Here is a 24,530-nt window from a genome sequence, read left to right as displayed (position 1 = left end):
GTGGATATATGAAAGCATGTATTTCTATACCCTTGCCTGTATTTCTATACCCTTGTCTGTATTTCTATACCCTTGTCTGTATTTCTATACCCTTGCCTGTATTTCTATACCCTTGTCTGTATTCTACGCATTCTATTGGTATAAATCTAGTTTGCTTATAACACAAGGCTCATATTGAGGTAACATTTGGGTTTAACTGCAGTAAACCGCAATGGACACCGTATACTATTTAAATGCAGGATTTAATTTTTTATTTAAGTTCATGATATGTTTGGGAAATCAGAAGTGGGTTTAATTTAAATGTACTGACTATTCTTGCAATGATATTTACTGATTGTGCCTTTTATGTGTGGTTTTGTTTTTGTAAAATGTAATGCAGAATTGTTTTATAATATCTGCCTTTCGTTATGTGGCCAGAATGGGGTGCAGTAAAGTGAGTCCTTTTTAAAAGGCTAATGTTTTCACTACTGAACAGGCATTGAGCAGAAGTTTATAGTAAAAGATCTTTAAGTACTGGGTATCAAGGCTCCTTAGCGTATCTAAACTCCTGCTTCTTAAAGGGACATTTTAATTGAAAAATTACTTACCAATTTGTTTGAGCATTTTTAATGTTGCTGTCCCAATAAAGAGGTCCTGCTTGCGAGACAGTTTTGCATTGGAGCTACGAAACTTAAATGTACATAGTTTTAGAGGGTCTATAATGCAAAAAGAAAGCTGCTATAACCTTTTAGAACCTGTCATTGTTACAGTAGAATATCCATTCAGTAATGCTTTATTACACTACTGGCTGTGGTGCCTTATTTAAATATATAAGGGTCATTAAAGTTGTGGGTGTTTTTTATGTACTAAAAAAAAAAATCTTGACATTTCCAGTGGTCCTGGTTGACTTAGAAATTTGACTTTCTTTAACATTGAGTGGACTAGTAAATTTATTTTTCCCTATGGGCTAGTAGCTTTTAAACCTTGACTAGTAAACCATAGTGATATCTGTATGTACTAAACCTTATTTTGTGATATTTAGCATTGCTTCATTAGAAAGTGAATCACTACAATTGGAGTCCATAAAATCAAGCCGTACGATGATGGCAGCAAACTTTTGCTGTCCACCTTGGGCATCAGTGCATTATGTCTGCTGCTCCATAACTTTTGCCACAAATGACTTAACTCTTATTTCTTTCTGCAGCTCCTCCGAGGTCATTTTATTACCAATGCAATGCCACAGCAATTAGCTTGGCTTTTAAGAGTGACCCTCTAGGTAAAGGGGTGCTCATTAACCCACAGAGCTTGTACCTCGGGACCTGCAATCCCTCCAGCACCACCGTCCTGAAAGGCTACTTTGTCTTTGAGTACAGTTTAAGAGACTGTAGTTTTGCTTTTGTGGTAAGTACTCTGTACAGGGGATTTACTTAACGTGCCTTATTCATTTGATACAGTATAATGGCTATTCTTTCTGATTTATTTCCTATCCCCTCTTGGAGAAATACTTAACTGTCCATGCTGGGGTGAGAGAAAAGTGCCTAGGTTCCAGATGGGTTTTTTTTTTTTTTTTGTGGTTGGGAGTGCTCCAGAACAATGTAATGATGCAGTGCTCATTGGTTAAATGGACATGAAACCCAAGTTTGACCCACACACCCCTTCTATTATAAAACTTACTTCCTTTTCATAATATTTTTTATTGAAGAACATACCTGTGCATGCTCCAAAGTCTACCTACATACTTGCCAACACAAAATACTGAGAACAGAACTTGGTAATATAAATTAATTGTATTTTGTTAAATTGTATTTATTTGAAACGTCACATTTTGGTTTCTGTCCCTTTAATGCCATATCAGCAAAAAGTCCCAGTTTTTCTTTGCACAGCCTCAGACCAGTTGCCACTTCTGTTTGGGTTGTTTGCGGTCACATGGCACTGCAGGGAGGGAAAAAAGGTGAGAGCAGTGCACTATGCCACCCTGTTGGTCATATTTGAAGGACCTCTGGTGCAGTGGCACAGCTGCTATTGTGGAGATGTGGCAGTAGCGCACCTTGGCACAATCCTCCTGCTGCAGCAATTTATTTCTAGACCCCCACTCCTGTAAATGTCTCAGGAGGTTGTGTTGAGTATTTAACTGGATAGTCCAGTATTTTAGCAGGCTGTCCAGTAAAACCTTTACAAGACTACTTAAATGGCCACTTACAGTTCTGAGTGTTGGCTAAATATAAAAGCCCCCTATGCCTAAATGCATTACAAATCTGGAACAGACAAGGGGTTCCCATCACTTCTGTTTACATGTTACTGGCATATAAAGAAATAATTTATTTGTATGTGAATTTCAGCCAACGAGTAAAATTACTGCTCAGTTGAGAAAAATCTACATCATGGGAGCAAGTGTGGGGGCTAAGGTAGAGCATTGTGTGGCCCCACCTACAATTGTGTCCAGGGCCGGGGCTAGGATTTTGCCACACAGGCGAGGATACATTTTGCTGCCCCCCTCATTTGGAGCTGTGAGTGTCCCTATTACCAGAAAGCAATATATTATTTCCCAGTGTGCACAAGTCATTATGCGTAGCTGTGCATGAGCTAATCATTTATTGTGATTATATTTAGATGTTGGATAAACAAAGCTGCAACAAAAAGTTGCGTTAGAAAAATAAGTTGCTCTATTTATGCGCTAAGGTGAAGCCATATCTACTGTCCTCACTTTTATGCCCATACTATATCAAGTCAGACCCATGGGTCTGCAGTATTTATATACCCATATAAGAAAACAGATTAGACTATTCATATGAAGCAGAGACTGTACTTGCTTCTCTTCAATCAGAACATTTATTATTTCATATATAATTGGTGAAAAACAGTGTGCGTACCCTGCTTTATCCACATAAACACACGCAAAGGCACAATAATTATTTGGAAAAAAAAACTTGGTTTCAACTCCTTAAAGTGAAGTAAATCCTAGCGCTTTACAAACGCTAGGATTGACTATTGAAACAAATGGAACTTTCATTCATGAAGTATAAGATACTTCCTGCAGAGAGCTCCTTATTTGTTTCAATCGATCGCCATTTTTTAGCTGCTACAGCAGCCCATGGCTAAAAAAAATTTTTTTGCTAAGAGGCGACGTTTTCACCTCTTAGCCAATAGCCGTGCGGTAAATCCGGCTTGGCGTCCATGGGAATTAATAATTCTTTAAAACTGCTCTCTGCATTCCCCATTAATATTCTAGATTCTGGCCTTTAAAGTCAGCAAAAATGCACAGTAACACACACTACATAACACACACTACATAACACACACTACATAACACACACTTATACATGCAGCCACACACACTACATAACACACACTACATAACACACACTACATAACACACACTTATACATGCAGACACACACTACATAACACACACTACATAACACACACTTATACATGCAGACACACACTACATAGCAGACACTACATAACACACACTTATACATGCAGACACACACACTACATAGCAGACACTACATAGTATACACTTATACATAGCAGACACACACACTACATAGCAGACACACACACTACATAGCAGACACACACACTACATAGCAGACACTTACACATACACACTACATAGCTCTCACTCTCTCACCATCATATATGGGTATTTGTAATTCATTGTATGGAGTCCTGGGGTTGGCAAGCACATTAGCTGGCAGTCTGCGGCTGCCACTGTTTGTTACCCTGATATTAGCACTGCTCACTGTATAAAACTGAAGGCATGCTAGTATTATCACCAGGGGTTAGACTTCATCACTACTACCAGAGGTAGGTGAGAGGTCACCATTACCCGTGGTCAGGGTGTATACAGCCTTCTTACTCCTGCTTAACCCACACACCATTCCTTTTCCACAGGGAATCTAACGGGTATATAACCCTGTGAGAGCAAAGCCAGCTGCTTCTGAGTATGGGCCCAATAGAATTTAAAAAAAAAATAATAAAAAAAAAAATGAATGCATGGGGCAAATCGGGACTGTCCTGCAAAAATCGGGACAGTTAGAGGGGTATGCATTTGGTAAGACAGTGATCTGCAACCTTTTCTTTGCCGTGGCACACTTTTACATTAAAAATCCTGTGGCACACCACCATCCCAAAAATCACACATTGTAGCCTAATACAGGATATATACAGTGTGTGTAAAATATATATATATATATCAGCGGATAAGGGAGGGGCCATAGTCCTTTTGAACTATGATTACTACAAAAGTGATATCGTACATCAACTCTCAGATACATCTACATACATGGCTCTGAAGGGTGATCCAACAGATACATACAAAAAACAATTGGATGATTTAATTCAGATGGGTTGCGAACAGGGTTTCATCTCTGAACACATCAAAAAATATTGCATCACACCACATCCAAGGATACCCATATTATACACAATACCAAAGGTGCATAAGGATGCAAAGGCACCTCCGGGTCGTCCTATCGTGTCGGCAGTAGATTCCTTATGCCAACCGGTGTCACAGTACATTGACCTGCTGTTACAGCCGGTTGTCAGAGGAACACGATCCTTTTTGCTGGATACCAGCGAATTTATTAGACTGTTGGGGGCTGTTCACGTCCAGACTGGTGACATTTTGGTCACCATGGACGTGAACAGCCTGTACACTATCATTCCCCACGGGGAGGGATTAGAAGCAGTTAGGGCACACCTCACGAACAATCCCCTCTATGAGGGACCCCCCATTGAATACTTACTATCTCTCATTGAATTTTGTTTACACAAGAATTATTTCAGATTCGAAAACAAATTCTTTCTTCAGATAGCGGGTACGGCCATGGGGTCATCCATGGCCCCCTCCTATGCTAACATCTTCATGTCACATTTTGAGAACATATACCTATGGGGAAAATGTAATTCATCCATCATTTTCTACCGTAGGTATATTGACGATATCTTTTTGATTTGGAGAGGGGGCATGGATGACCTCCATGAGTGGTTTGAAACGATCAACAATACACAGACCACTGTTAGATTCAAAATGTTGAGTGACACAGAGTCTATTAACTTTCTTGACCTCAAAGTATATAAAACCACACAGGGACTAGGATGCACACTATTCAATAAACCTACGGACAGGAACTCCCTATTGAGGTCAGATAGCTGTCACCCCCCAGCATTACTAAAGGGTATATTGAAATCGCAGCTTATCAGAACAGTTAGAAACAATTCGGATCCTATATTAGGAGCCACCCAGTTGTCTGAAATGGGTGCAAAATTTGAAGAGAGGGGATATAAGACCCAACAAATCAGCCAGATGATGAAGGAAGTGTCACAAATAACACAAGCACAACTATTGGCCCAAGAACCTAGACAAACCAGGGATGACAGAATTATACTGGCAACTACATTTTCTCCTAGTACCAGAAATGCTGGACTCTCTTTAAGGACACATTGGCCTATCATTTCCACTGATCCAAAATTACAATTTAGCAAACATCTTACGCCTATGGTCGGTTATAGGAGGGGCACAAATCTGCGAGACTTATTAGTCAAGACTGACTCAAAGGCAAGCTATAATCCCAGGACACATACCAACATCAGAGGATCTTATCGATGCTTAGGATGCACTACCTGTAATGGACTTATAAGTACCAGAATATTTAACCATCCCCATACCAACAAGCAGTTCCACATACGACATTCGATTACCTGTACGACCACGTTTGTCATCTACTTATTGGTATGCCCATGCTCTTGGCACTATGTCGGTAAAACGACAGGTACCCTGAGAGAAAGGATGGCCAATCATCGGCATGCCATAAGGTCGGCTCACAAATCCGGGGAATCAGAACAACCGGTAGCGAGACACTGTGCAGAGTACAGACACTCGGTGGCATCAATAAGATACACACTCATTGATCATGTACCCCCATTAGATAGAGGGGGAGACAGAGGTAAAATACTTCTGCAACGGGAGGCACAATGGATGTACCGACTGGGTACCATTTATCCAGGGGGGCTCAACACCACCCCTGACTTCAAGGCTTTGGTGTAATACAGCTATATAATGTGATACAAGCGCAGGGTACGGCACCTAGACTATTATGACTCTGTGCGCCGTATGGTCGGCGTGCCTCGTTCTAGGGGTGCTCCTAAACCATGTTGGCACACAGCACCAGGGGTAGGAGTCTTTGGTATTTCTAATACCTGCGTGGAAGTCGGATAGTGGTGCCTTGGAGTTACCAGTTTTTTCACACATAGCAGTACACATAGCCAAAACTGGACACTAGATCCTTAAGCATCCCAGGAAGAAGAAAACAACAACATGGAAAATAATTTGATGGCATAATAACCAGGAGAATATGATGCATACTAAGCATTCAATCCTAAAGGCAATATTAACCTAGAGGTCCAGGGGGCAATAGAAGACAACGAAGAACGCACAGAAATAAACACAGAGTGGATCACATTATACATAAATACAGAAGTGAATGACTCAATGTCCTTTATTCTGCATATATGAAAATCAAGGACTATTAGAGCTAAATCCATCCCGAATGGGATAGTGTTTAAATTAATGGAAAGACCGTCACATCAATTGCTTTTATTTATTATTTTTTAAGTTTATTTTTTAAGTTTAAGTTTATTCATCTTTTGTACGTTTGTGCCTAAACGCTTTGGAGTGTTTAAATAGGGAGCATATGAGGGCATTGTTAGCCACAAGATAGCAGTGGAATATACATATATGACCCACGTAGCTCTTATAACGAGAATTAATATGGTGTTAATATATAACCCCATCACTGAATAGGAACTAGGTGAGCGGTATAAATTTCAAAAATACATAAAGGGTTTTTGACAGAGGATAGGAATAATATGCATGTTAACAGCTCATACTAATGGGAAGATCGCAGATAAACGATAATCGTTAATATTTTAGTTATGTAGAATTTGAAGGCTATATATCGGAGGTACATATCTCCATATGAGATTCCTCTATGAATATTGGACATATTGACTCAATATCTTCAATATAAGGTAACACTACACACATATATACATATAGCACAATATATCAGCTGGCGTGCCTAATAATTAGATTTGTTTATCCTCTTTTATCAATATATACACCATCTTTAAACACTCACATTGTAGCCAAACATCATGCCTATTTTAACACACTTTGGTGTATTCAGAAACATAGTTACTGTTAGTCTGTCCCTGTACAGGATTACACTCCAGCATTGTTTAAGTTGTCATGGCAACAAGCGGCTGTCACATTTACTATCACTAATCAAAGTATCAGCACAATCGTTTGCACGCTAAGAGTTTGCTTTATGCGTTTAGATAATATGCCACAATGGTTTTATAATTATGGCATTCACATAGAGAAAGCCGATTATTTACGGCTATAGAATTTTGACAACCGGAAGTAGTTTGGCGCACTACTTCCGCCACTTAGCACATTTGGAACGCATTATGCGTTCCAACACCGGTAATTTTGGCGCCAGCACAGGTAGTGGTTTGAAATGATTTTGAGTGAGTATGTCACTATTTAAGAGTTTGTTTGTTTTCACTTTATTTATGCTGATGAAGGAGGCAAGACCTCCGAAAACGTTACAGAAATAAAAGTAACCTGTTTATGAAAGTCCTGAGAGTGCATTTTCTTTTGGCTGCATATCTTCTACAAATTTGCACCCAGGCATTTTTCCTTTGTGGGCGAGTTTTGGTGTTTTGGATACCTATATATATATATATATATATATATATATATATATATATATATATATATATATATATATATATATATATATATATATATATATATATATATATATATATATATATATATATATATATATATATATATATATATATATATATATATATATATATATACATACACACAGAAAGAGAAAAAGTGGTCTTAAATTAAAACGTCCAATTTATTGGTCAATGTTAAAAATAATTGACAGTACTCAAAACGAAAAAGTCTAACATGTTTCGGCACACGGCCTTACTCATAGACATGATTTTCTTAGTGAAAACCGCCAGTATTTAAAAGCAGTAGTGAGTATCTATTGGTTGTCATTAATTGCTAACAAGTGATAATATACTTAAACAATAAGAGAACCTAACAATGCTGTTAAATAAACACATGATTGCTACAAAGGTATATAGAATTAAATGGGTGGCATGTAAATCCCAGCCAATATTAAATAAATAAATGAATATACCATATGTGTAGCGGCTGGTTTAAATTCAATTAAATCGACAAATAAATAAGTAAATGAATCTATACAGACAGATTGCAATATTACACAGGTAAACCACGTGAGGCTTGTTTTGGTTTGCTATAGCGATTTAGAGATTCACACACTTATGATCATATATGCAATGTCAATACATAAGCCTAGAATAATTTTAAATAACTACTGTTATATATAACCAATTAAAAACGGCCTCTGTTTCATACAATTCATATATCTAGTAATCTTAGACTTAAATGTATTTGTGTTTGTTATTAATAATAGTGATAATAATAATTGAGCACAAAAAAGCCTATGATGTTATGGGAATTGTACTATAAAAGCACGTTATCCTATTGGTGGTGAAGACAAATACAGGAGAAGTTTAGTAATTTGAAACTTAGTATATATCATTAGTTTTAAACGATTTAATACTAAAGAGACCTTTCTTTGTTTGGAAAATATGTTGTGACAACACGGGTCCTCCTGTTAATGTAAACACCAACAAACACAAGGAAAAAATACAAAGAGTAATCAACCAGTGTGTCAATTATTATTAATGGTTGAAGAAATTATTCTAGATTTGGATTTGAATTACTTGTGTGCTCAGGGAGAAACTTTCTAGTTGGTTTAATGTAAGTAAAAGAGGGGCTATAGCAAACCAAAACAAGCCTCACGTGGTTTACCTGTGTAATATTGCAATCTGTCTGTATAGATTAATTTACTTAATTATTTGTTGATTTAATTTGAATTTAAACCAGCCGCTACACATGGTATATTTATTTATTTAATATTAATATTGGCTGGGATTTACATGCCACCCATTTATGTTAATTCTATATACCTTTGTAGCAATCATGTGTTTATTTAACAGCATTGTTAGTTAGGTTCTCTTATTGTTTAAGTATATTATCACTTGTTACTTGTTGGCAATTGACAACCAATAGATACTCACTACTGCTTTTAAATACTGGCGGTTTTCACTAAGAAAATCATGTCTATGAGTAAGGCCGTGTGCCGAAACATGTTAGACTTTTTCGTTTTGAGTACTGTCAATTATTTTTAACATTGACCAATAAATTGGACGTTTTAATTTAAGACCGCATCCGGCTTTTTCTCTTTCTGTACTTATTTCATTATCCCTTTACAAAGCCAGGTCTTACAACGAACTTTTGATTCCTGATAAGTATCAGGGATTTTTCAATTTGTTCCCCGGACTGGGATTCTTGAAGTTGCCCTAGAAGGATTGGCCGAGCGGTGGAGCTACGTCATAGACGAGCACGGATTGGCTGGTATCGACAAAAGGGTGTGACAGGAAGTGCAGCTACGCCAGAGAGCGGACGCAAGGAGTGGATATCGTAGGAATTCACCGGTCTTCCAGAGGTGCAGCTGTGGCCGTGCCGTATGGTAAAGTTATCGGAGAATCACAAGTTAAACCCTCCATTCACTTATTTGCTGTAAAGAATCCTTTGAGTACTTACCCCTGTTGATCCACACTGTCTCTCCATTTCCCCACCGAGCTCAGGCATACTTCATTCAGGTCTTCAGAGTGACTGTTTGTCACGGCAGGAAACCGCAATCCAGCCTTGATGTTTTTTCCTGTGTGTGTGTATATATATATATATATATATATATATATATATATATATATATATATATATATATATATATAATTTTACACACACACTGTGCTGCCATGCCTCCTACAAACTATACATGACATATTGACATTCATTCACAATCATGATTGTCTGTGAATGAATGTCAATGTCATGGTTGTAAGTGCCTTATGAGCCTGTCACATACCTCCCAATATTTGAAAGAGGGACACCCCCGCACTGTTAGTCTGCCACGGCACACCTGAGGATCTCTCACGGCACACTGGTTGAAAAACACTGTGGTAAGAGACCAGGACTGCCGCTGTTCACTATTTAGGATACTGAACTAGGTTATGAGAAGGGGACGCTGAGGTGTGAGTGCCGCCCCCTGTCAAGTGCTGCCTGGTCCTTACCTTGTTCACTTCACTTAACTCCTGCTTGCAGGCTCCGCCCTCTTATTTATGCAAGGAGCTGAGTGAGTATTATAGAATAAACCTCCATCAATCAGCTACTGGCAGCCTACACCATCTTCTGAGTTCCTGGGCTTTTAAAGGGGACCTTCAAAAACCGGCGTTAAAAATGAAGGGCAATTTAAAAAATATATATATATGTGATCAGTTGTTACCAGCGCAGGACCCAAAGAAGTGTGTGGTTAAAAAAATAAAATAAAAAAAATTATTGTTGCAAATTTGCGCCGGCCCTGGTTTGTGTCCAGTCATGGACAGATTTCCAATACTTTTATGGAGAACTGGCAACACTATTTTAAAGGAACATGAAACCCAATTTATTTTCTGATAGAAACCTCCCTATTTTGAGGAACAGTTTAAAACACTTCTTGCTATTGTGTTTAGTCGCATGCTCCATAGAAAGGCCAAATGCTGCTGAACAAATAGTTGGCTTACTTCAGCAAATTGCAGTGTTTGAAAACCTGTTACAGAATTTGGGAGTGTGGGGCAAAATACAACTTGTACACAAACAAGAAATGTTCTATGTCCCTTTAAGTAAATAAAATTATTGTATCTGTTAATGTTTTAGGAATTAAAATTATATTAAAGGGATACTAAAATCAAATTTTTGTTTGATTCAGATCAGGCTTCTTTCTAATTTACACTTTTTTTTTTTTTTTTTACTGTCTATTTGAAAAGCAGGAATGTGAAGTTTAAAAGCTGGCTCATTTTTGGTTCAGGACCCTGAACAGCTCTTGATGGTTGATGGCTACACTTAGCCACCAAAAAGCTAGCGCTATTCAGGTACTGAATAATAGGAGTAAATTAGAAAGTTGCTTAAAATGCTCAATCTGAATTTTTTTGAAGACAACATTTGGGTTTAGTATCCCTTTTAAGTGATGTGATAGAAAATGAAATGTTTTATTTTTAATTTCTTGACTCTAAGAATTTATTTTAGTTGCAGATAAATGTGGGGGGGGGGGGGGGATAGCAGGCATTCCTGTGTCATTCCATTAGAGATGAGATCAATCATACAAACTACCATTAAAGGGATACTAACCCCAAATTTTCTTTCATGATTGAGATAGAGCATGCAACTTTCTAATTCACTCCTGTTGATTTTTTTTATTATGTTATCTTGATTTGAAAAAGCAGTAATGAAAGGTTAATAGCCGGCCCATTTTTAGTTCAGCACCTAGGTAGAGCTTGCTACATTTGAACAAAAAATGGGACGGCTCTAAAGCATGCAGTACTGCTTTTTCAAATCAAGATAGCATGAGAACAAAGAAATTGATTAAAGGAGTAAATTAGAAAGTTGCTTAAAATATCATGCTCTATCTGAATCATGAAAGGAAGAAAAAAATTGTTTAGTATCCCTTTAACAAGAGTTCTGGAAATTGGTGTGGAATGAGATTTTGCACTAGGGGTGATGAGGAAATGCCACTTTAAAGTCTAGTATGTATTTTTCTCCGCAGAAGTATGACAACATTGACACTTATAATGTAAGACTGATGTACATACCCCCTAATGATTCACCGCTATTGCCCAAGCAATTTGAGGAGATGATAAACTGCACATTCATCAGGTGAGAAGGAAAAGTTATTGGTATTGACTAAAGCAAAGTCTAAATTGGATTTCCCTCTGCATTTTCTCTACAAACTGATAAGTTAGCCATGTGTGTTTTTTTTTTTTTTTTTTGTAATTGCTATAACAAAACTGATCAGCCAACAAGCTCCTATCCCACTGACTAGTTGTGGCAAACCATGCACTTGCTGGCTGTTTCATTTGCAATGCAGTTTTATTTTGTCTGCTTTTTCTGTAACTGAACTCCTAAAAATGGTAGTGTCCAATGCCCCCAGAAGCTGGAGTGTGCATGACACACTGGAATGCAGAACCCTGACCTTCCTACATACTTAACATTGATTGCCTGATATAAATGAGTCTCTGTACATAATTGTCCCTAAATGTCCACGGCAAAGAAAGTAAAAAACATTCCTGAGGGACTCTGCACAAGCATTGTTTAGATCAGAGCAGGAGCTTAAAGGGACAGAAGACGCCTTGTAATTTCAATAGCTTTCTGTTGTGATGCTATAGAATATCAGTAAAGTCTCAATGTCTATAAAACAAACTTTAATATCCTTACTGCCATTGTAAGAAGGTGAGTCACCTCTAGAGGGAGGGAAGAAAGAAGTTTAGTGGCCATTTACAAACTGCTGTATAAAGGAATGTAGAAAAAAAGTTTGGCCTGTAGTATGTGGCTCAAGGTTTATGGGTGTTTACAACAAATCCTTAGAGGTAAAGGTTACTACTGTGTAGAATGTTCTGTTTTTATTATATATAGATTATTTTTTTTCATTCCAGTAGGTAAAATGGACCATTGGGAACATATTAAAGGGTTGACAATTTTAGAGTACTGTACAATGTCCATTTAATGAGAACTTTAGAACGTCACACTTTTTGTCTTATCAGGATTCCACGCCCCACCCCGTATCCAGTTACACAGATCGTGTCTAAGCTGTCTGGAGTGGGGAATCTCATGTTCACTTATCAGATAATGGAAGGTGAGGCTTTATCATATCTTAAAGGACAATTCAATACTGTAGAACTGTGTAATCAACAAAGGCATAATAAATTACAATGCAACAACACTTAGTCTGACCTTCAAATGAGTGTGTATGTATGTATATGTGTGTATATATATATATATATATATATATATATATATATATATATATATATATATATATATATATAAAAATTATTTCAATGTTGCTTCCATTTTTTTCCTTGCACATGCCCAGTAGGAGTCGGTGTGTACAGTAAAAGTACACATCGGAACAATTTTGTTTAAAAAAAAAAAATTACAAGCTTTGTCTGAATTGTGAGATCAATTTTTGGCTTTAGTGTCCATTTGAACACCATGCTAGGGTTTATATTCATGTCATGAGATTTCTTGTTTCTGATGTCTGCGTAGGATGCCTATTTTTAAAGGGGCAGTAAACACTTTGAGATTGTAATATATTCTGGTTACTTATTATGACTTTGAAATAAAGGTTTAATTTGACACCTTTCCCTGTCATTTTAACTAGAGAAAAATTACTGGATTCTGCAGAAATGTCAAGTGTGGTAAAGTTGCTTTTTTTAAAGCCTAACAAGGGGAGATTTTAACTAAAATGAGTGTGGCAATTCCAGATTGGCTCTAACACATGGAAAGTGTTTTTTTTTTTTTTTTTTTTTTCGGAAAGCAAGAGCAAGGTGTTAGTCTGGTCTTTCAGACTCTTCTGAAGACAGAAAAATGTGTTTACTGTCCCTTTAATGCTTTAAATGTAAAGGTTTTATCTTGCTTATGATTAACCAAATATAGTGAGGAGATACAGGAACACAAATATATTATTCTGTACATTTTATACCTTGAAACCTAGCCAGTCTCCTGCTTGGCTTTACATGGACACTTCCAATTTACTTCTATAATCAAATTTGCTTTATTCTCTTGGTATTGTTTGTTGTAGGAGCAGCAATGCTCTACTGGGAGCTAGCTGAACACATCAGCAAGCCAATAAAGAGGCATATATGCCCAGCCACCAATCGGCAGCTAGCTCCTGAGCCTTCCTTTGTATGCTTTTCAAAGTATTCCGAGAACTAAACAAATTAAATAATAGAGATAAATTGTAAAGTTTTCAATTGTATTTACTTTTCTTATACCAAGAAATGTCTCCTTGCATTTGAGTGGGAAATATTGTCTTTACTACTCATGGCAGCCTGAGTGCATAAGGCAACGAGCCTTTGCTACTCATGGAAGCCTGAGTGCCTGAGTGCATAAGGCAAGGAGCCTTTGCGCATGACTCGTGTTATGATTTTTTTTTTCAGTTATTAATACAGACCTGTTGGCAAGATCCTGCCAGTATTTATAAAAATTTCCCCTGTGATTATAGGCGCTGTTTTCTCTTGCAGATGACTTCTCTCAACCAAGTAGTAAAAAGGTGTTTGTGCTGGGTTACCCAATATCTATTCAGCTTTCTGTACAAACATCTGGTCACCTACCACTGCAGATATATGTGGATTACTGTACTGTGGCTCCTACACGTAACCTCAGTGAGGCAACAAGGACCTACAGCTTGATAAACAACCACGGGTAATGACAATCCCCATCCTTGTAAAGCTTTAAATGGAACCCTTCATTGTGAATGTTTTGAGTAGTATCTACACTTTTTTTTTTTTTTTTTTTTTTTTTTTTTTTTTCCTCTCTAAAGGAGCACGGTTTCATAATCCCTTTCTGTAGTTTGTTAAAGAGCAGACCAATGCAAGCTCTTGGCTTTGTGCTGCCTATCAGTTTAAGAATTAGTGACATATTACCTTAAAATTGGTCATCCACTTATGCGGTTACCCGGGGGCCAAAATTGTAAGGAAAGGGTAACCATCTGATTAGTGCATGACCAGGCCAGACCTTCTTATAATCTAAGGTTCTCTCCAAACTAGAGGCTTTGATCATTGGGGCCCATATAAAGTAATAAAGCTCTTTGGGATTTTTTTTTTATTTTATTTTTTTAGTCAAAAGAAAAATGACAGCTTCAAAGTACTATGTTTGTAAAGCATACAAAGTATGACCCTAAATTTGTTGGTTACAAATAAACCATTAAAGTATAATCCAAATCTGTAAAATCAAAACTCTAAATACACTGCTATATGCTTTGCAATGCAGAAGAGTGCAAAGTTTAAATTTAATAAAAATTAATCTAAAAATCTAAAGTAATACAAATCAGTGTAAATGCAGCAGAGCTTTTCATGCAGGGCTAAAGTGCATTGGACTTCTCAGATGTGTATTCCCAGCATCTGTGTGTAAAGGTGAAGTATAAAAATTTAACTTCACAAGATTATTAAACATGCAAATTTTGCTATATCCTCTTATTTGAGCAGAGAGCATTATATCAGGCCTTAAGCCAGCTTCACATTACTCTAGAATAGTTGACATCAAGCTATAAATGACTTCTGCAGAGACTTCAGCCCCCTTAATAAATATTCCAGAGTAACAGGCGTTGGTTTACTAGTCGGTGAATGCTAGACAGTCAGGTTATGCCCATGCTCAGAAGAGGCAGAAGTTCTCAGCATGTCACTTTTTCAGTGTAGCCCCTGATTACAACTAGATAGTGCTCATTTTGCAAGAATATATTACAACAATTAAACTGTGAAAGGAATGGTAACACTTGGGCTACTGGTTAATTTGTGTAATGTGCTTGTGAGTTTGTCTAGTGGACAGGTGGTAATATTATTTTTTTATTTAATTTTTTTTGTAGGTGTTTTATAGATGGAAAGGAAGCCTCTTCTGTTTTTGTTAAGCGTCCCTCTCCAGGGGTCATCAGATTAGTCTTCCAGGCTTTCCAATTTCTGGATTTCGATACAGATGTAAGTAACATAGTAGATGAGGTTGAATAAAGACCGAAGTCCATAGAGTTCAACCTATACAAATCTAAAATATATACAAAAAGCTCCAGTTAAGCTTAAATAACACCACTAAAAGGTGACCCATTCAAAACTAGCAATCATATTCATGAATTTTGTTTATAGACAGAAATGTGTCCAAATGTATCTAAGGTATTGGCATTCACTACCTCCTTTGGTAAGGAGTTCCACACTTTTATTGCTCTTACAGTGAAAAAACGTTTCCATTGCAGGAGATTAAATCTCTAATGTATCCACAAACAATTTTCTTGGAATAAACAGAGCTTCTGCCATCTCTGTATATGGGCCTTGAATATATTTATATAAAGTAATCATGTCACATCTTAATCGCCTTTTTTCTAAAGAAAACAGACCCAGTTTGGCTAGCCTCTCCTCATAGGTTAAATTCTCCAATCCCCTTATTAGCTTTGTGGCCCTTCTCTGGACTTTCTAGTTCTGCAAAAAAAATTTAATTTTTTTTTTTTTTTTTTTGCGATTGGTTCCCAGAACTGCATTCCATACTCAAGGTGAGGTCTTACCAGGGCTTTATATAGTGACAGAATTATGCTTTCCTCCCTTGAGTCAATGCCTCTTTTAATACATGCTAGTATCTTATTAGCCTTTGAAGCTGCTGACCTGCATTGTGCACCCATCTTTAGCTTGTTATCTATTACTACCCCCAAATCCCTTTCCTCCTATGCTCTTTTTAAAACCATAACTGCACAAATGTTTAAGAAAAATAAATAAATCTGTAAAGTGGTAAACTTTGCCTTTTGTCTAAACAAACTATCTAAAATATTAACATTCCAGATCTAATCAATTGGAATGAAGATGTGATCTAACTTTTTTTAATATAGATCTGAAATTCCATTTCCCTGCACTCTGGCCGCCAACTAAAAGTAATATTTTCGATGAGCTAATGGTTTGAACTGTTCTAAATACTGAATTTGAAGTGTAGCGCTAAAACTCTGTCCACCTTGGCTATCTGAGATAACTACACCCTTCCTAGGTAGTCACTTTAATATTAAATAGATACAATGAGTTCAGATGGCGCTGAAAGCAATGGGATATTTATTTAAAACTTATTACAAATTGACCACTGTGGTTTAAAAATGTTAATCAGCACTCTAGCCATACTGCACTTTGTTGTAGCTACAGCGCTGATTGAAGAACAGTTCAAACCGTTAGCTCAACGAAAATATTACTTTCGAAGTTGGCGGCTGGAGCATGAGGTATATGAATTTTCATAACTATTAAAGTAAGTTATAGCGCATCTTCACTAGAAGTGATGAATTAAAGGGACAGTCAACACCAGAATTTTTTTTTTAAAAAAGATAAATAATCCCTTAATTACCCATTCCCCAGTTTTGCATAACCAACAGTTATAATTAAACAAGTTTTTTTACCTCTGTAATTACCTTGTATCTAAGCCACAGCAGACTGCCCCTTATTTCAGTTCTTTTGACACTTGCATTTTAGCCAATCAGAGCTGTCTCCATGGTAAATTCACGTGCATGAGCTCAATGTTATCTATATGAAACACATGAACTAATGCCCTCTAGTGGTGAAAAACTATCAAAATGCATTTAGATTAGAGGTGGCCTTCAAGGTATAAGAAATTAGCATATGAACCTCCTAGGTTTAGCTTTCAACTAATACCAAGAGAACAAAGCAAAATTAATTTTAAAAGTAAATTGGAAAGTTGTTTAAAATGACATGCCCTATTTAATTATTTTTTTTTTTTTTTTTTTTTACTTGACTGTCCCTTTTAAGCTTAATCTAAAATCGCTAGCATTCTGTATCTGTTTAGACAAAGGGGAAGTTTACTATCACTTAACATGCAACCAAGTTTGAGTATTGGCATCTTTCTCTCAATCTGGAAGCAAATTTTACAAATTATTCTGCTTAAACTACATTTGTAGATAAATGGTGATATATAAATATACTCTGCTTGGCAAACTTGTGTGGTTTGATCACAAGTACCCTCTGTACAGCTGCTTAATGGTTTACACAGCGATAGTCTTGTGCTGACCAGAGCGTAATTGTCTGATCTTAAACGTTATTACTCTGACTATACTACAACTTCAATTTTTTTTTTTTTTTTTTTTTTTTTTTTTTTTCTCTACAGCTTTTTCTCCACTTCAGTCTTGTTGTCTGGGACCCTTTAATTCTGACTGACCCCAGCAAAAAGGCTTGTTCTTTTATCCGGAACTCTAATAGGTGAATTTTTTTATGATTGGAAAGCTTTAGAAGCATTCTATAAAGCCAGATGTCTGTCTTAAGAAGGAAATTGTATTAGTTGGACACATTTATGCTTAAATTTGAATGTAAATTCTAGAATGGACTTAAATGACCATTACATACAGTAGGACTGTTTAAAATCCAAAGTGCTACTGCATTGTATTATGCACTTGATTTACACAAGCAGTATATATTTATTTTTTTTATAAAAAATGTCAAGGTCCCTGTATCATGTGACAGACATTAACTAATACACACATCTGTTAATCTGTTGCACATGCTCAGTAGTAGCCGGTGCCTCAGGAAGTGTGCTTATAAAGACTGTGCAAAACTTGATGGACGTAAATTGGAAAGTCTCAAATTGCTTGCTATATCTCAAAATCCTGGAAATAAATTTTTAAAAGCAGCTTAAAATCTTTCCTTGTGGTAAACCTGGAGGTTCAATATGTGTTCATGAATGGTCAGCAGCTGCCTAGATAAATACACCCACCATTTGTTTTTTGGGGAAAACAAAAACACTAAAGTCCAAAATTAAACTTTCATGATTTAGAAATTATGCATGAGGATGAGAGCAGGTAAAATAACCATGTTTACTAATCAGCTGATTATTTAACCTTTTTATAAGGTGTGATAAACCAAGCTTTGTATGTTTTTTAAATTAAAGGGAAACTGACCATCTTCCATTGGAAAAGCACCCCACCCAAGCTCGGGTGTACTCATGAAAGTGTAATGGAGTTGTGTATATAAAGCCAGCAAGTCTCTAGTATGAAGAGAGAAGGAATGATTAAGCCTATAAAGGCAAAGTCCTGTAGTGTTAGGACCAGTCACCAACTTACAAGGTGTACCAGTGTTGACTGGTCCTAAGCAGAATATGGCCATATTGTGTGACTAAGATCCCAATTTTAATATAAAAGCAGATGTTTTTGCAGGCATTTAAAAATGTTCTTTTAGAAAAGGATGTGCGCCAATACCCCCTGTTTTGTGTCTCTATTTGGTCATTGGCAGCACTCTCAAAGATGTGTAAACTTTTTTTTTTTTTCTTGTTTTTTTAAGGTGTGCTAAACCAAACTTTGACTTTGTAATCCTAGGTTACTGCATACTTCCTCCACCTATCAGGAACCTTGTCTTCTATGTATTATTCTCTTGCTAAAGCCCTACCTGATTTCCTATCCAACAGGTGGGAGCTCTTGGATAACCCAGCTATCAGTTCTCTGTGCAGATGTTGTGATACAAACTGCAAGTCCCGTAAGAGGAGAGATATTCAAGGTAAGAATGGAGCAAACTGGCTAAAAACCACACAGGGAAATTGCAGGGTCAGGACAAAACTTCAATAGGATATTCAAGTTTGATTTAAGAGTGCATGAAGTGTTCAGTGTGTGAATTGAAGGAATGCTATATGGTCAATATGGGGGTACATTTATCATGAAGGTGCTGTTTTGAGCAGCATAAGTAAGACAGGTGCATTCGTTGTATTCTATGAACAAATGCAAAAAATGTCTGACCACAGCATTCAGATCTTTTCGGAGATAGTGTTGCACATTCACAAGAAGAAATCCAGCTCTGAAAATAGCCAAATGCCACGAGGCAGCAGCCTTTTTCAGCATTACTTCAGAGAATACAACAAATGTACATATCCAAGTAGTATATGTAGTTCACAACTAAAATTGCATACATCCACTAAGCAAGAAAAATGGATATTGAATAGTGTAAGTCTCATAGCTACTTGCTAATTTTGTTGGTACCCCTCCTCACTCAAGACCCCCTTTAGCAGACACCAGTGCATGACCACAGAAACCAAATGAACAGTAGTGAATGGGCCTAATAAGCCTCAGTGCAGTTTATATATTGCGAGATACATAATGTTGTGTTGGTATAAACAATCTAATATAGATTATCTAATTATTTTGTTATACCAGTCATAAGAAGCGGGGGGGGGGGGGGATTACAGTAGGCACTACGGCTTCATTCATGGATTGTAGTGTTCTTGGCAGATATTCTTTAAGACTGTAGCGTGATTTCTCACTCCAGGGAACATTTCCACTGCTCCAAAGACCAATGTGCTTTACACCACTCAACCCGACATTTGGTATTGTTTATATTGTCTACAGCTGCTTCATGAAATAGGTTTCCATGACTGACAGACCAGTTCTTGTGCTGATGTTGCTTCCAGAGTCAGTTTGAAACTTTGTAGCAAGTGATGGAACGGATGATAACCATGAACAGTGATCAGCATGCATATGCAATGTCCCTCTAAATAGAAATAAACTATTTACAACAAGGACCTGTTGCATCAAGTTAGTAAGATATCAACACAGCGCGTGATGGGAAAATAGTGTCTATCAATGCACAGGTCTTAGGTCAGAGGTGACACATATGTTTATTATCAGAATAACCCTCATAATAGAATTGCTTACATAGGTGTATGCACTGAATATACATAACAAAAAAATGTTCTATAATTTCAGCCAAGGGCTGCAGAGCTTTTTATGGAACACCATAAAAAGGGTGGGGGGGGGGGGTGGCTACCTTCCCTGCCTATTCTGGGTCACCCACTTATTTAAAAATGCATTGTGTTTTTTTTTTATGTGGATAGGCTTCTGTAGTTTGCTAGCTGTAATAACACTATCTCTAAATCTTTTGCTGTGTTTTTTTTGTTTGTTTTATTTATTTTTAGCACAAAAAAAAAATCTTGTAGCTGTAGACATTGTGAGGATACCAGCTATTGTATTTTGTGTCTAACCAATGCTGTCTCAATCAGGTGAAGTGCAAAGTGATGGTCTGGTGCACAATGTTGTGCTGGGACCCATCCAGATTCGGAGTTCATATTTAATTGGAACTTATGAATGGAAGCAGAATGAATCCAGGGTAACTGAATCTGAATCCAAGGTTACTGAATCAAAATCGGGTATGTGGTGACCATTTTCGTCCAGGCATCTAAAGTGAAAGGTTATACACCAAAAGCTAAGTTCCGGTGGGTAGAAAGTGGTTTGTGGGGGTATTTTTCCATAAACTTATGTAACGCATTTTCTTACCAGGTAAATGGGCAATATAGTATTTTCTTATGTTTGTGGTGGGACATTAAAGGAAAGTTTGTCCTATTTTGAGATGTGTCCAAATAAAGGACTGAAAAGTTAGTTTTAAGGATCAAAATTTATATGTTGCTTAATAAAAAGGAACTGGATTTGATTAATTGTTCAGAAAAATTTAAATCCTAGTCATGACTCAATTACTGTTTGAATTGTTTTAGCTTAAGAAAATCTATTATGATCTGTAATAGATGGTGCGGATAATCGATTCCCTTATTTGTACTTCCAGATGTCACTGTTCCTCCAGTGGTTGGAGCGCTCATCATTGAAGTGGTTGCATTGATGATAGTGTTAATAGGTGTTGCATTGTACAGTCGCAAAGCCATGAAGAACTCTGAGACTGAATCAACTTGGCTTGTAGCTCCAGACAACTCTGAAAGTTCTTGATGTAATGGATCATAAATAAAATATTTTGAATATAAATAGTAGTTTATTTTTATGTTGAAATCTATTTTTTTTTTTAAGAAACATTTTTTTCATTCAATAACATTTAGTAAGAATAAACAATAAGTCAAGTCAAATAATTCCATTCCCCTTCGCATTTGTATCTAGATATTGGAGAACAAACTAAGACAAACCTGAAGGTTTAATAAGGTTTGTTGAATAGTCCCAAAGAGTCTAAGTCTTGAGTTCTGGCGAGCTTACTCGCCCCCGCCCTGCAGTGTCAGGGCCTATATGGCACCATCTATCCAGAGTGATGGAGAACGTGAAGGCTCCAAACATAGATAATTAATACAATCTGAAATGACGACAAATCAAGGAACCAAAAAAATAACTTGGAGGAAAAAACAGAATAACAGTAAATAATAATGTTGTCAGTTACTATCGTCACCATTGTGTCATTTTGAGAAGATCTAACTGTGGTTTACCTTTTAGTGGTGAGGGTGCTGGTGAGCAATATTTTATCCTACTGTAGAGGTTACCTAGTAACGGTGCATAAGATTTTTAGGTTTTGTATTTTTAAAAGGATGATGGTTACGTTTGGGAGTGGGGTATAATTACTGAAGTGTCTTAAAAATAAAATTAAAGGGGTGGAAAATATCACTATAGTGAGTTTTCTTTGACATTTTGGATACATCATATATACCAGATGATCTTCTCTCTGCTATAGATGCTTAGAAGGAATTGCCTGCATCAAACTCTGGCTAGCTACATTCATAAAAACATGAGGTTGTGTGTGTTTTTTTTTTTTTTTAAGATTAAGTCATCTTAAAACTATAGAGACAAACCAAATAGTTCTTGAGGGACTTTTTGGGCTATAAGTTAAATAAATTAGGCATGTTTTTAGCATATTCAAATATCCATCCTTGATTCAGGAAGATCTGAATAAAGAGGGGAGAAATGGCAACAGAGGTGAAAGTGTGCATGGTGTTTACCTTTTTTTTAGGCAGAGTGGATGCTTTATCTGAATCATGCAAGAAAATGTCTGTCTTATGTCTTAATTTTCAATTGTTCGAAGTATTAGGATTTGGTATACAAACGTGTGTGTAAAGAAAGAGAACATAAGGAGATTTGCAAGATCAACCCATTTTGATGGATTGTGGCATCAAAGAACAAAATAAGCCATTTGATATAAGAAATTGCTTGTTTTAGGTTTCATTTATGTTCATTATAGTTATATTTTTTTTTTTTTTTTTTTTGCTCTGCTGCTGGTATAACGGGCCCTTGGAAACGCATTACAGGAATACTAAACTTTTTTTTTTTTAAATTCAGATGGAGCATGCAATTTTAAGCAACTTTCTAATTTACTCCTATTTTTGTGTTCTCTTGCTGTATTTGAAAAAGCAGGAATGTAAGGTTAGGAGCCGCCCCATTTTTGGTTCAGAACCTGGGTAGTGCTTGCTGATCAGTGGCTACATTTAGCAATCAATCTGCAAGTTCTACCCGGGTGCTGAAACAAAAATGGGCTGGCTCTTAAGCTTAAATTCCTGTTTTGATTTTATTTTTATTTAGATAGATAAGGAAAAATCAATGAGTAAATTTGGAAAGTTGCTTAAAATTGCATGCGCCATCCGAATCATGAGAGAAATTTGGTTTAGTATCCTTTTAAGGGAAAATCCTTTTACAGTATACTGCCCCTTTAACTAAAGTGCTGGGTGTTTGGTAGGTTTTGAGCCTGGGATTGAATTTGGCTCTTCTCAGTGGTGGACTGGCCCTCTGCTGCAGAACTATGGGTGATTAGTGTCTGTCGGAGTTGTTTTACCAGAGCACCTTTTTAATCTCCAGGTGTGCTGTGGTCCCATGTTAACACTCTATATAAAGGATGCTTCTTCTGTTCCATCACTCCACTGACATATGAATGGTTTTTTTTTTTGCTGCAGAGCCTTTCTGAATAGTGTCCTATATCCTGACCTCGGCTTGCTTCATGTCTTTCTTGATTTATGTGCAGTTCCTAGACTTCCCTTCAGATTGCACAAGTGTAAGAGCCTCACCACCTGAACACAGATGCAGCTAACACCCTGAAGGCAGGAAGTTATGACCCACCCCCTAATGCTTTAGCTTTGGAACAATGTTTACAACATTGTCACAATTGTTTCATTACTTGAGAGATGTATGGAAAGGCTCAACAGCAAAGATTCAGACAGGTATGTTTGAATAGAGTAATAACGCTGTCTCTAATAGAGCGATTTTATTCCGGAAAGAGGCATTGTATGGTACTTCAGAACCATTTGGTCTAAGCTATATAACAAGTTACAATAAATGGTCAGATACTAACATTTTGCTTAAATCTGACTCTGGATAATGAAAAACATTAAATTACTGGGACTGTCTTATGCTTATTGTGAAGAGCTCTCCATGAATGAACAAATTTGTACATAATCATAAGAATTGGTAATGCAACAAATTGGTTTACAACTGTAGTGCCAAGGGATGGTTGCTTTCCATGTAGAGGATTCAAGATGTGTAAATATTTGGGAAGTGGATTTAAATGTCCAGAGGGAAGGGCCTTATCAACTACAGGAGTGATTTGAGGGGCTTTATGCTAGTGCCCCCCATCCAATTCTGGTTTGCATCAACAGGGGAGGTTGCAGGATGCCATGTAAGATAGGACTTTCATGCTGTCCTAACAGCGTTAAAGTCCAGCCCTGTTAGGACAGGATGTAATGGCGTAAAGGAGCTGCAATGCACTACTGGGAGCTAGCTGAACACCTGTTGAGGCAATAACAAGTCATACATGTACAACCACCAATCGGCAGATAGCTCCCAGTAATGCATTGCTGCTCTTGCACGTACATAGGTATGAATTATTTTTTTTTAAGATGCCAACAGAAAAAAAGCAATCTAGAAAATTAGAGCAACTTTCTAATTTGTGATGGCTTACAGAGCACACAGACTGCAGCCAAGTCCTTATTAAAGGCATTCTATCATACACCCGTGCAGTATGTATTCCAAATTATGCTGCATTGACCCTACTAAATTTCAGAGGTGCTTTTGATTGCGCCTGATCTACACTTTGAGAAGCCGGGAGTGGGGAGACCCGCCATGGCACCCAGC

At 37.0% G+C, this 24,530-nt stretch overlaps 1 protein-coding gene across 1 annotated transcript; it reads left to right on the top strand.

The window, feature by feature from the left end:
* The first annotated feature begins 418 nt into the window (after positions 1 to 418).
* LOC128647028 (zona pellucida sperm-binding protein 3) lies at positions 419 to 21,458 on the top strand. The gene is made up of 11 exons (XM_053699841.1): positions 419 to 433; positions 629 to 764; positions 1,184 to 1,380; positions 11,748 to 11,857; positions 12,742 to 12,833; positions 14,224 to 14,404; positions 15,564 to 15,672; positions 17,837 to 17,928; positions 19,127 to 19,215; positions 20,708 to 20,854; positions 21,265 to 21,458. The coding sequence occupies exons 1-11, from the start codon at positions 419 to 421 to the stop codon at positions 21,420 to 21,422; spliced, it is 1,326 nt and encodes a 441-aa protein (XP_053555816.1). The 3' UTR covers positions 21,423 to 21,458.
* The last annotated feature ends 3,072 nt before the right edge of the window (positions 21,459 to 24,530 follow it).

This window comes from Bombina bombina, chromosome 2 (assembly GCF_027579735.1).
Source record: "Bombina bombina isolate aBomBom1 chromosome 2, aBomBom1.pri, whole genome shotgun sequence".
Classification (NCBI taxonomy): domain Eukaryota; kingdom Metazoa; phylum Chordata; class Amphibia; order Anura; family Bombinatoridae; genus Bombina; species Bombina bombina.
The sequence above is the reverse complement of the archived record's forward strand: the minus strand, read 5'-3'. Positions and strand labels throughout refer to the sequence as shown.

Excerpts from the sequence above, each read along its gene's own strand:
- LOC128647028 (XM_053699841.1), top strand. Across the intron at positions 17,929-19,126 it reads TTTATCCGGAACTCTAATAG|GTGGGAGCTCTTGGATAACC; the intron begins GTGAATTTTTTT and ends CCTATCCAACAG. Across the intron at positions 20,855-21,264 it reads GGTTACTGAATCAAAATCGG|ATGTCACTGTTCCTCCAGTG; the intron begins GTATGTGGTGAC and ends TTGTACTTCCAG.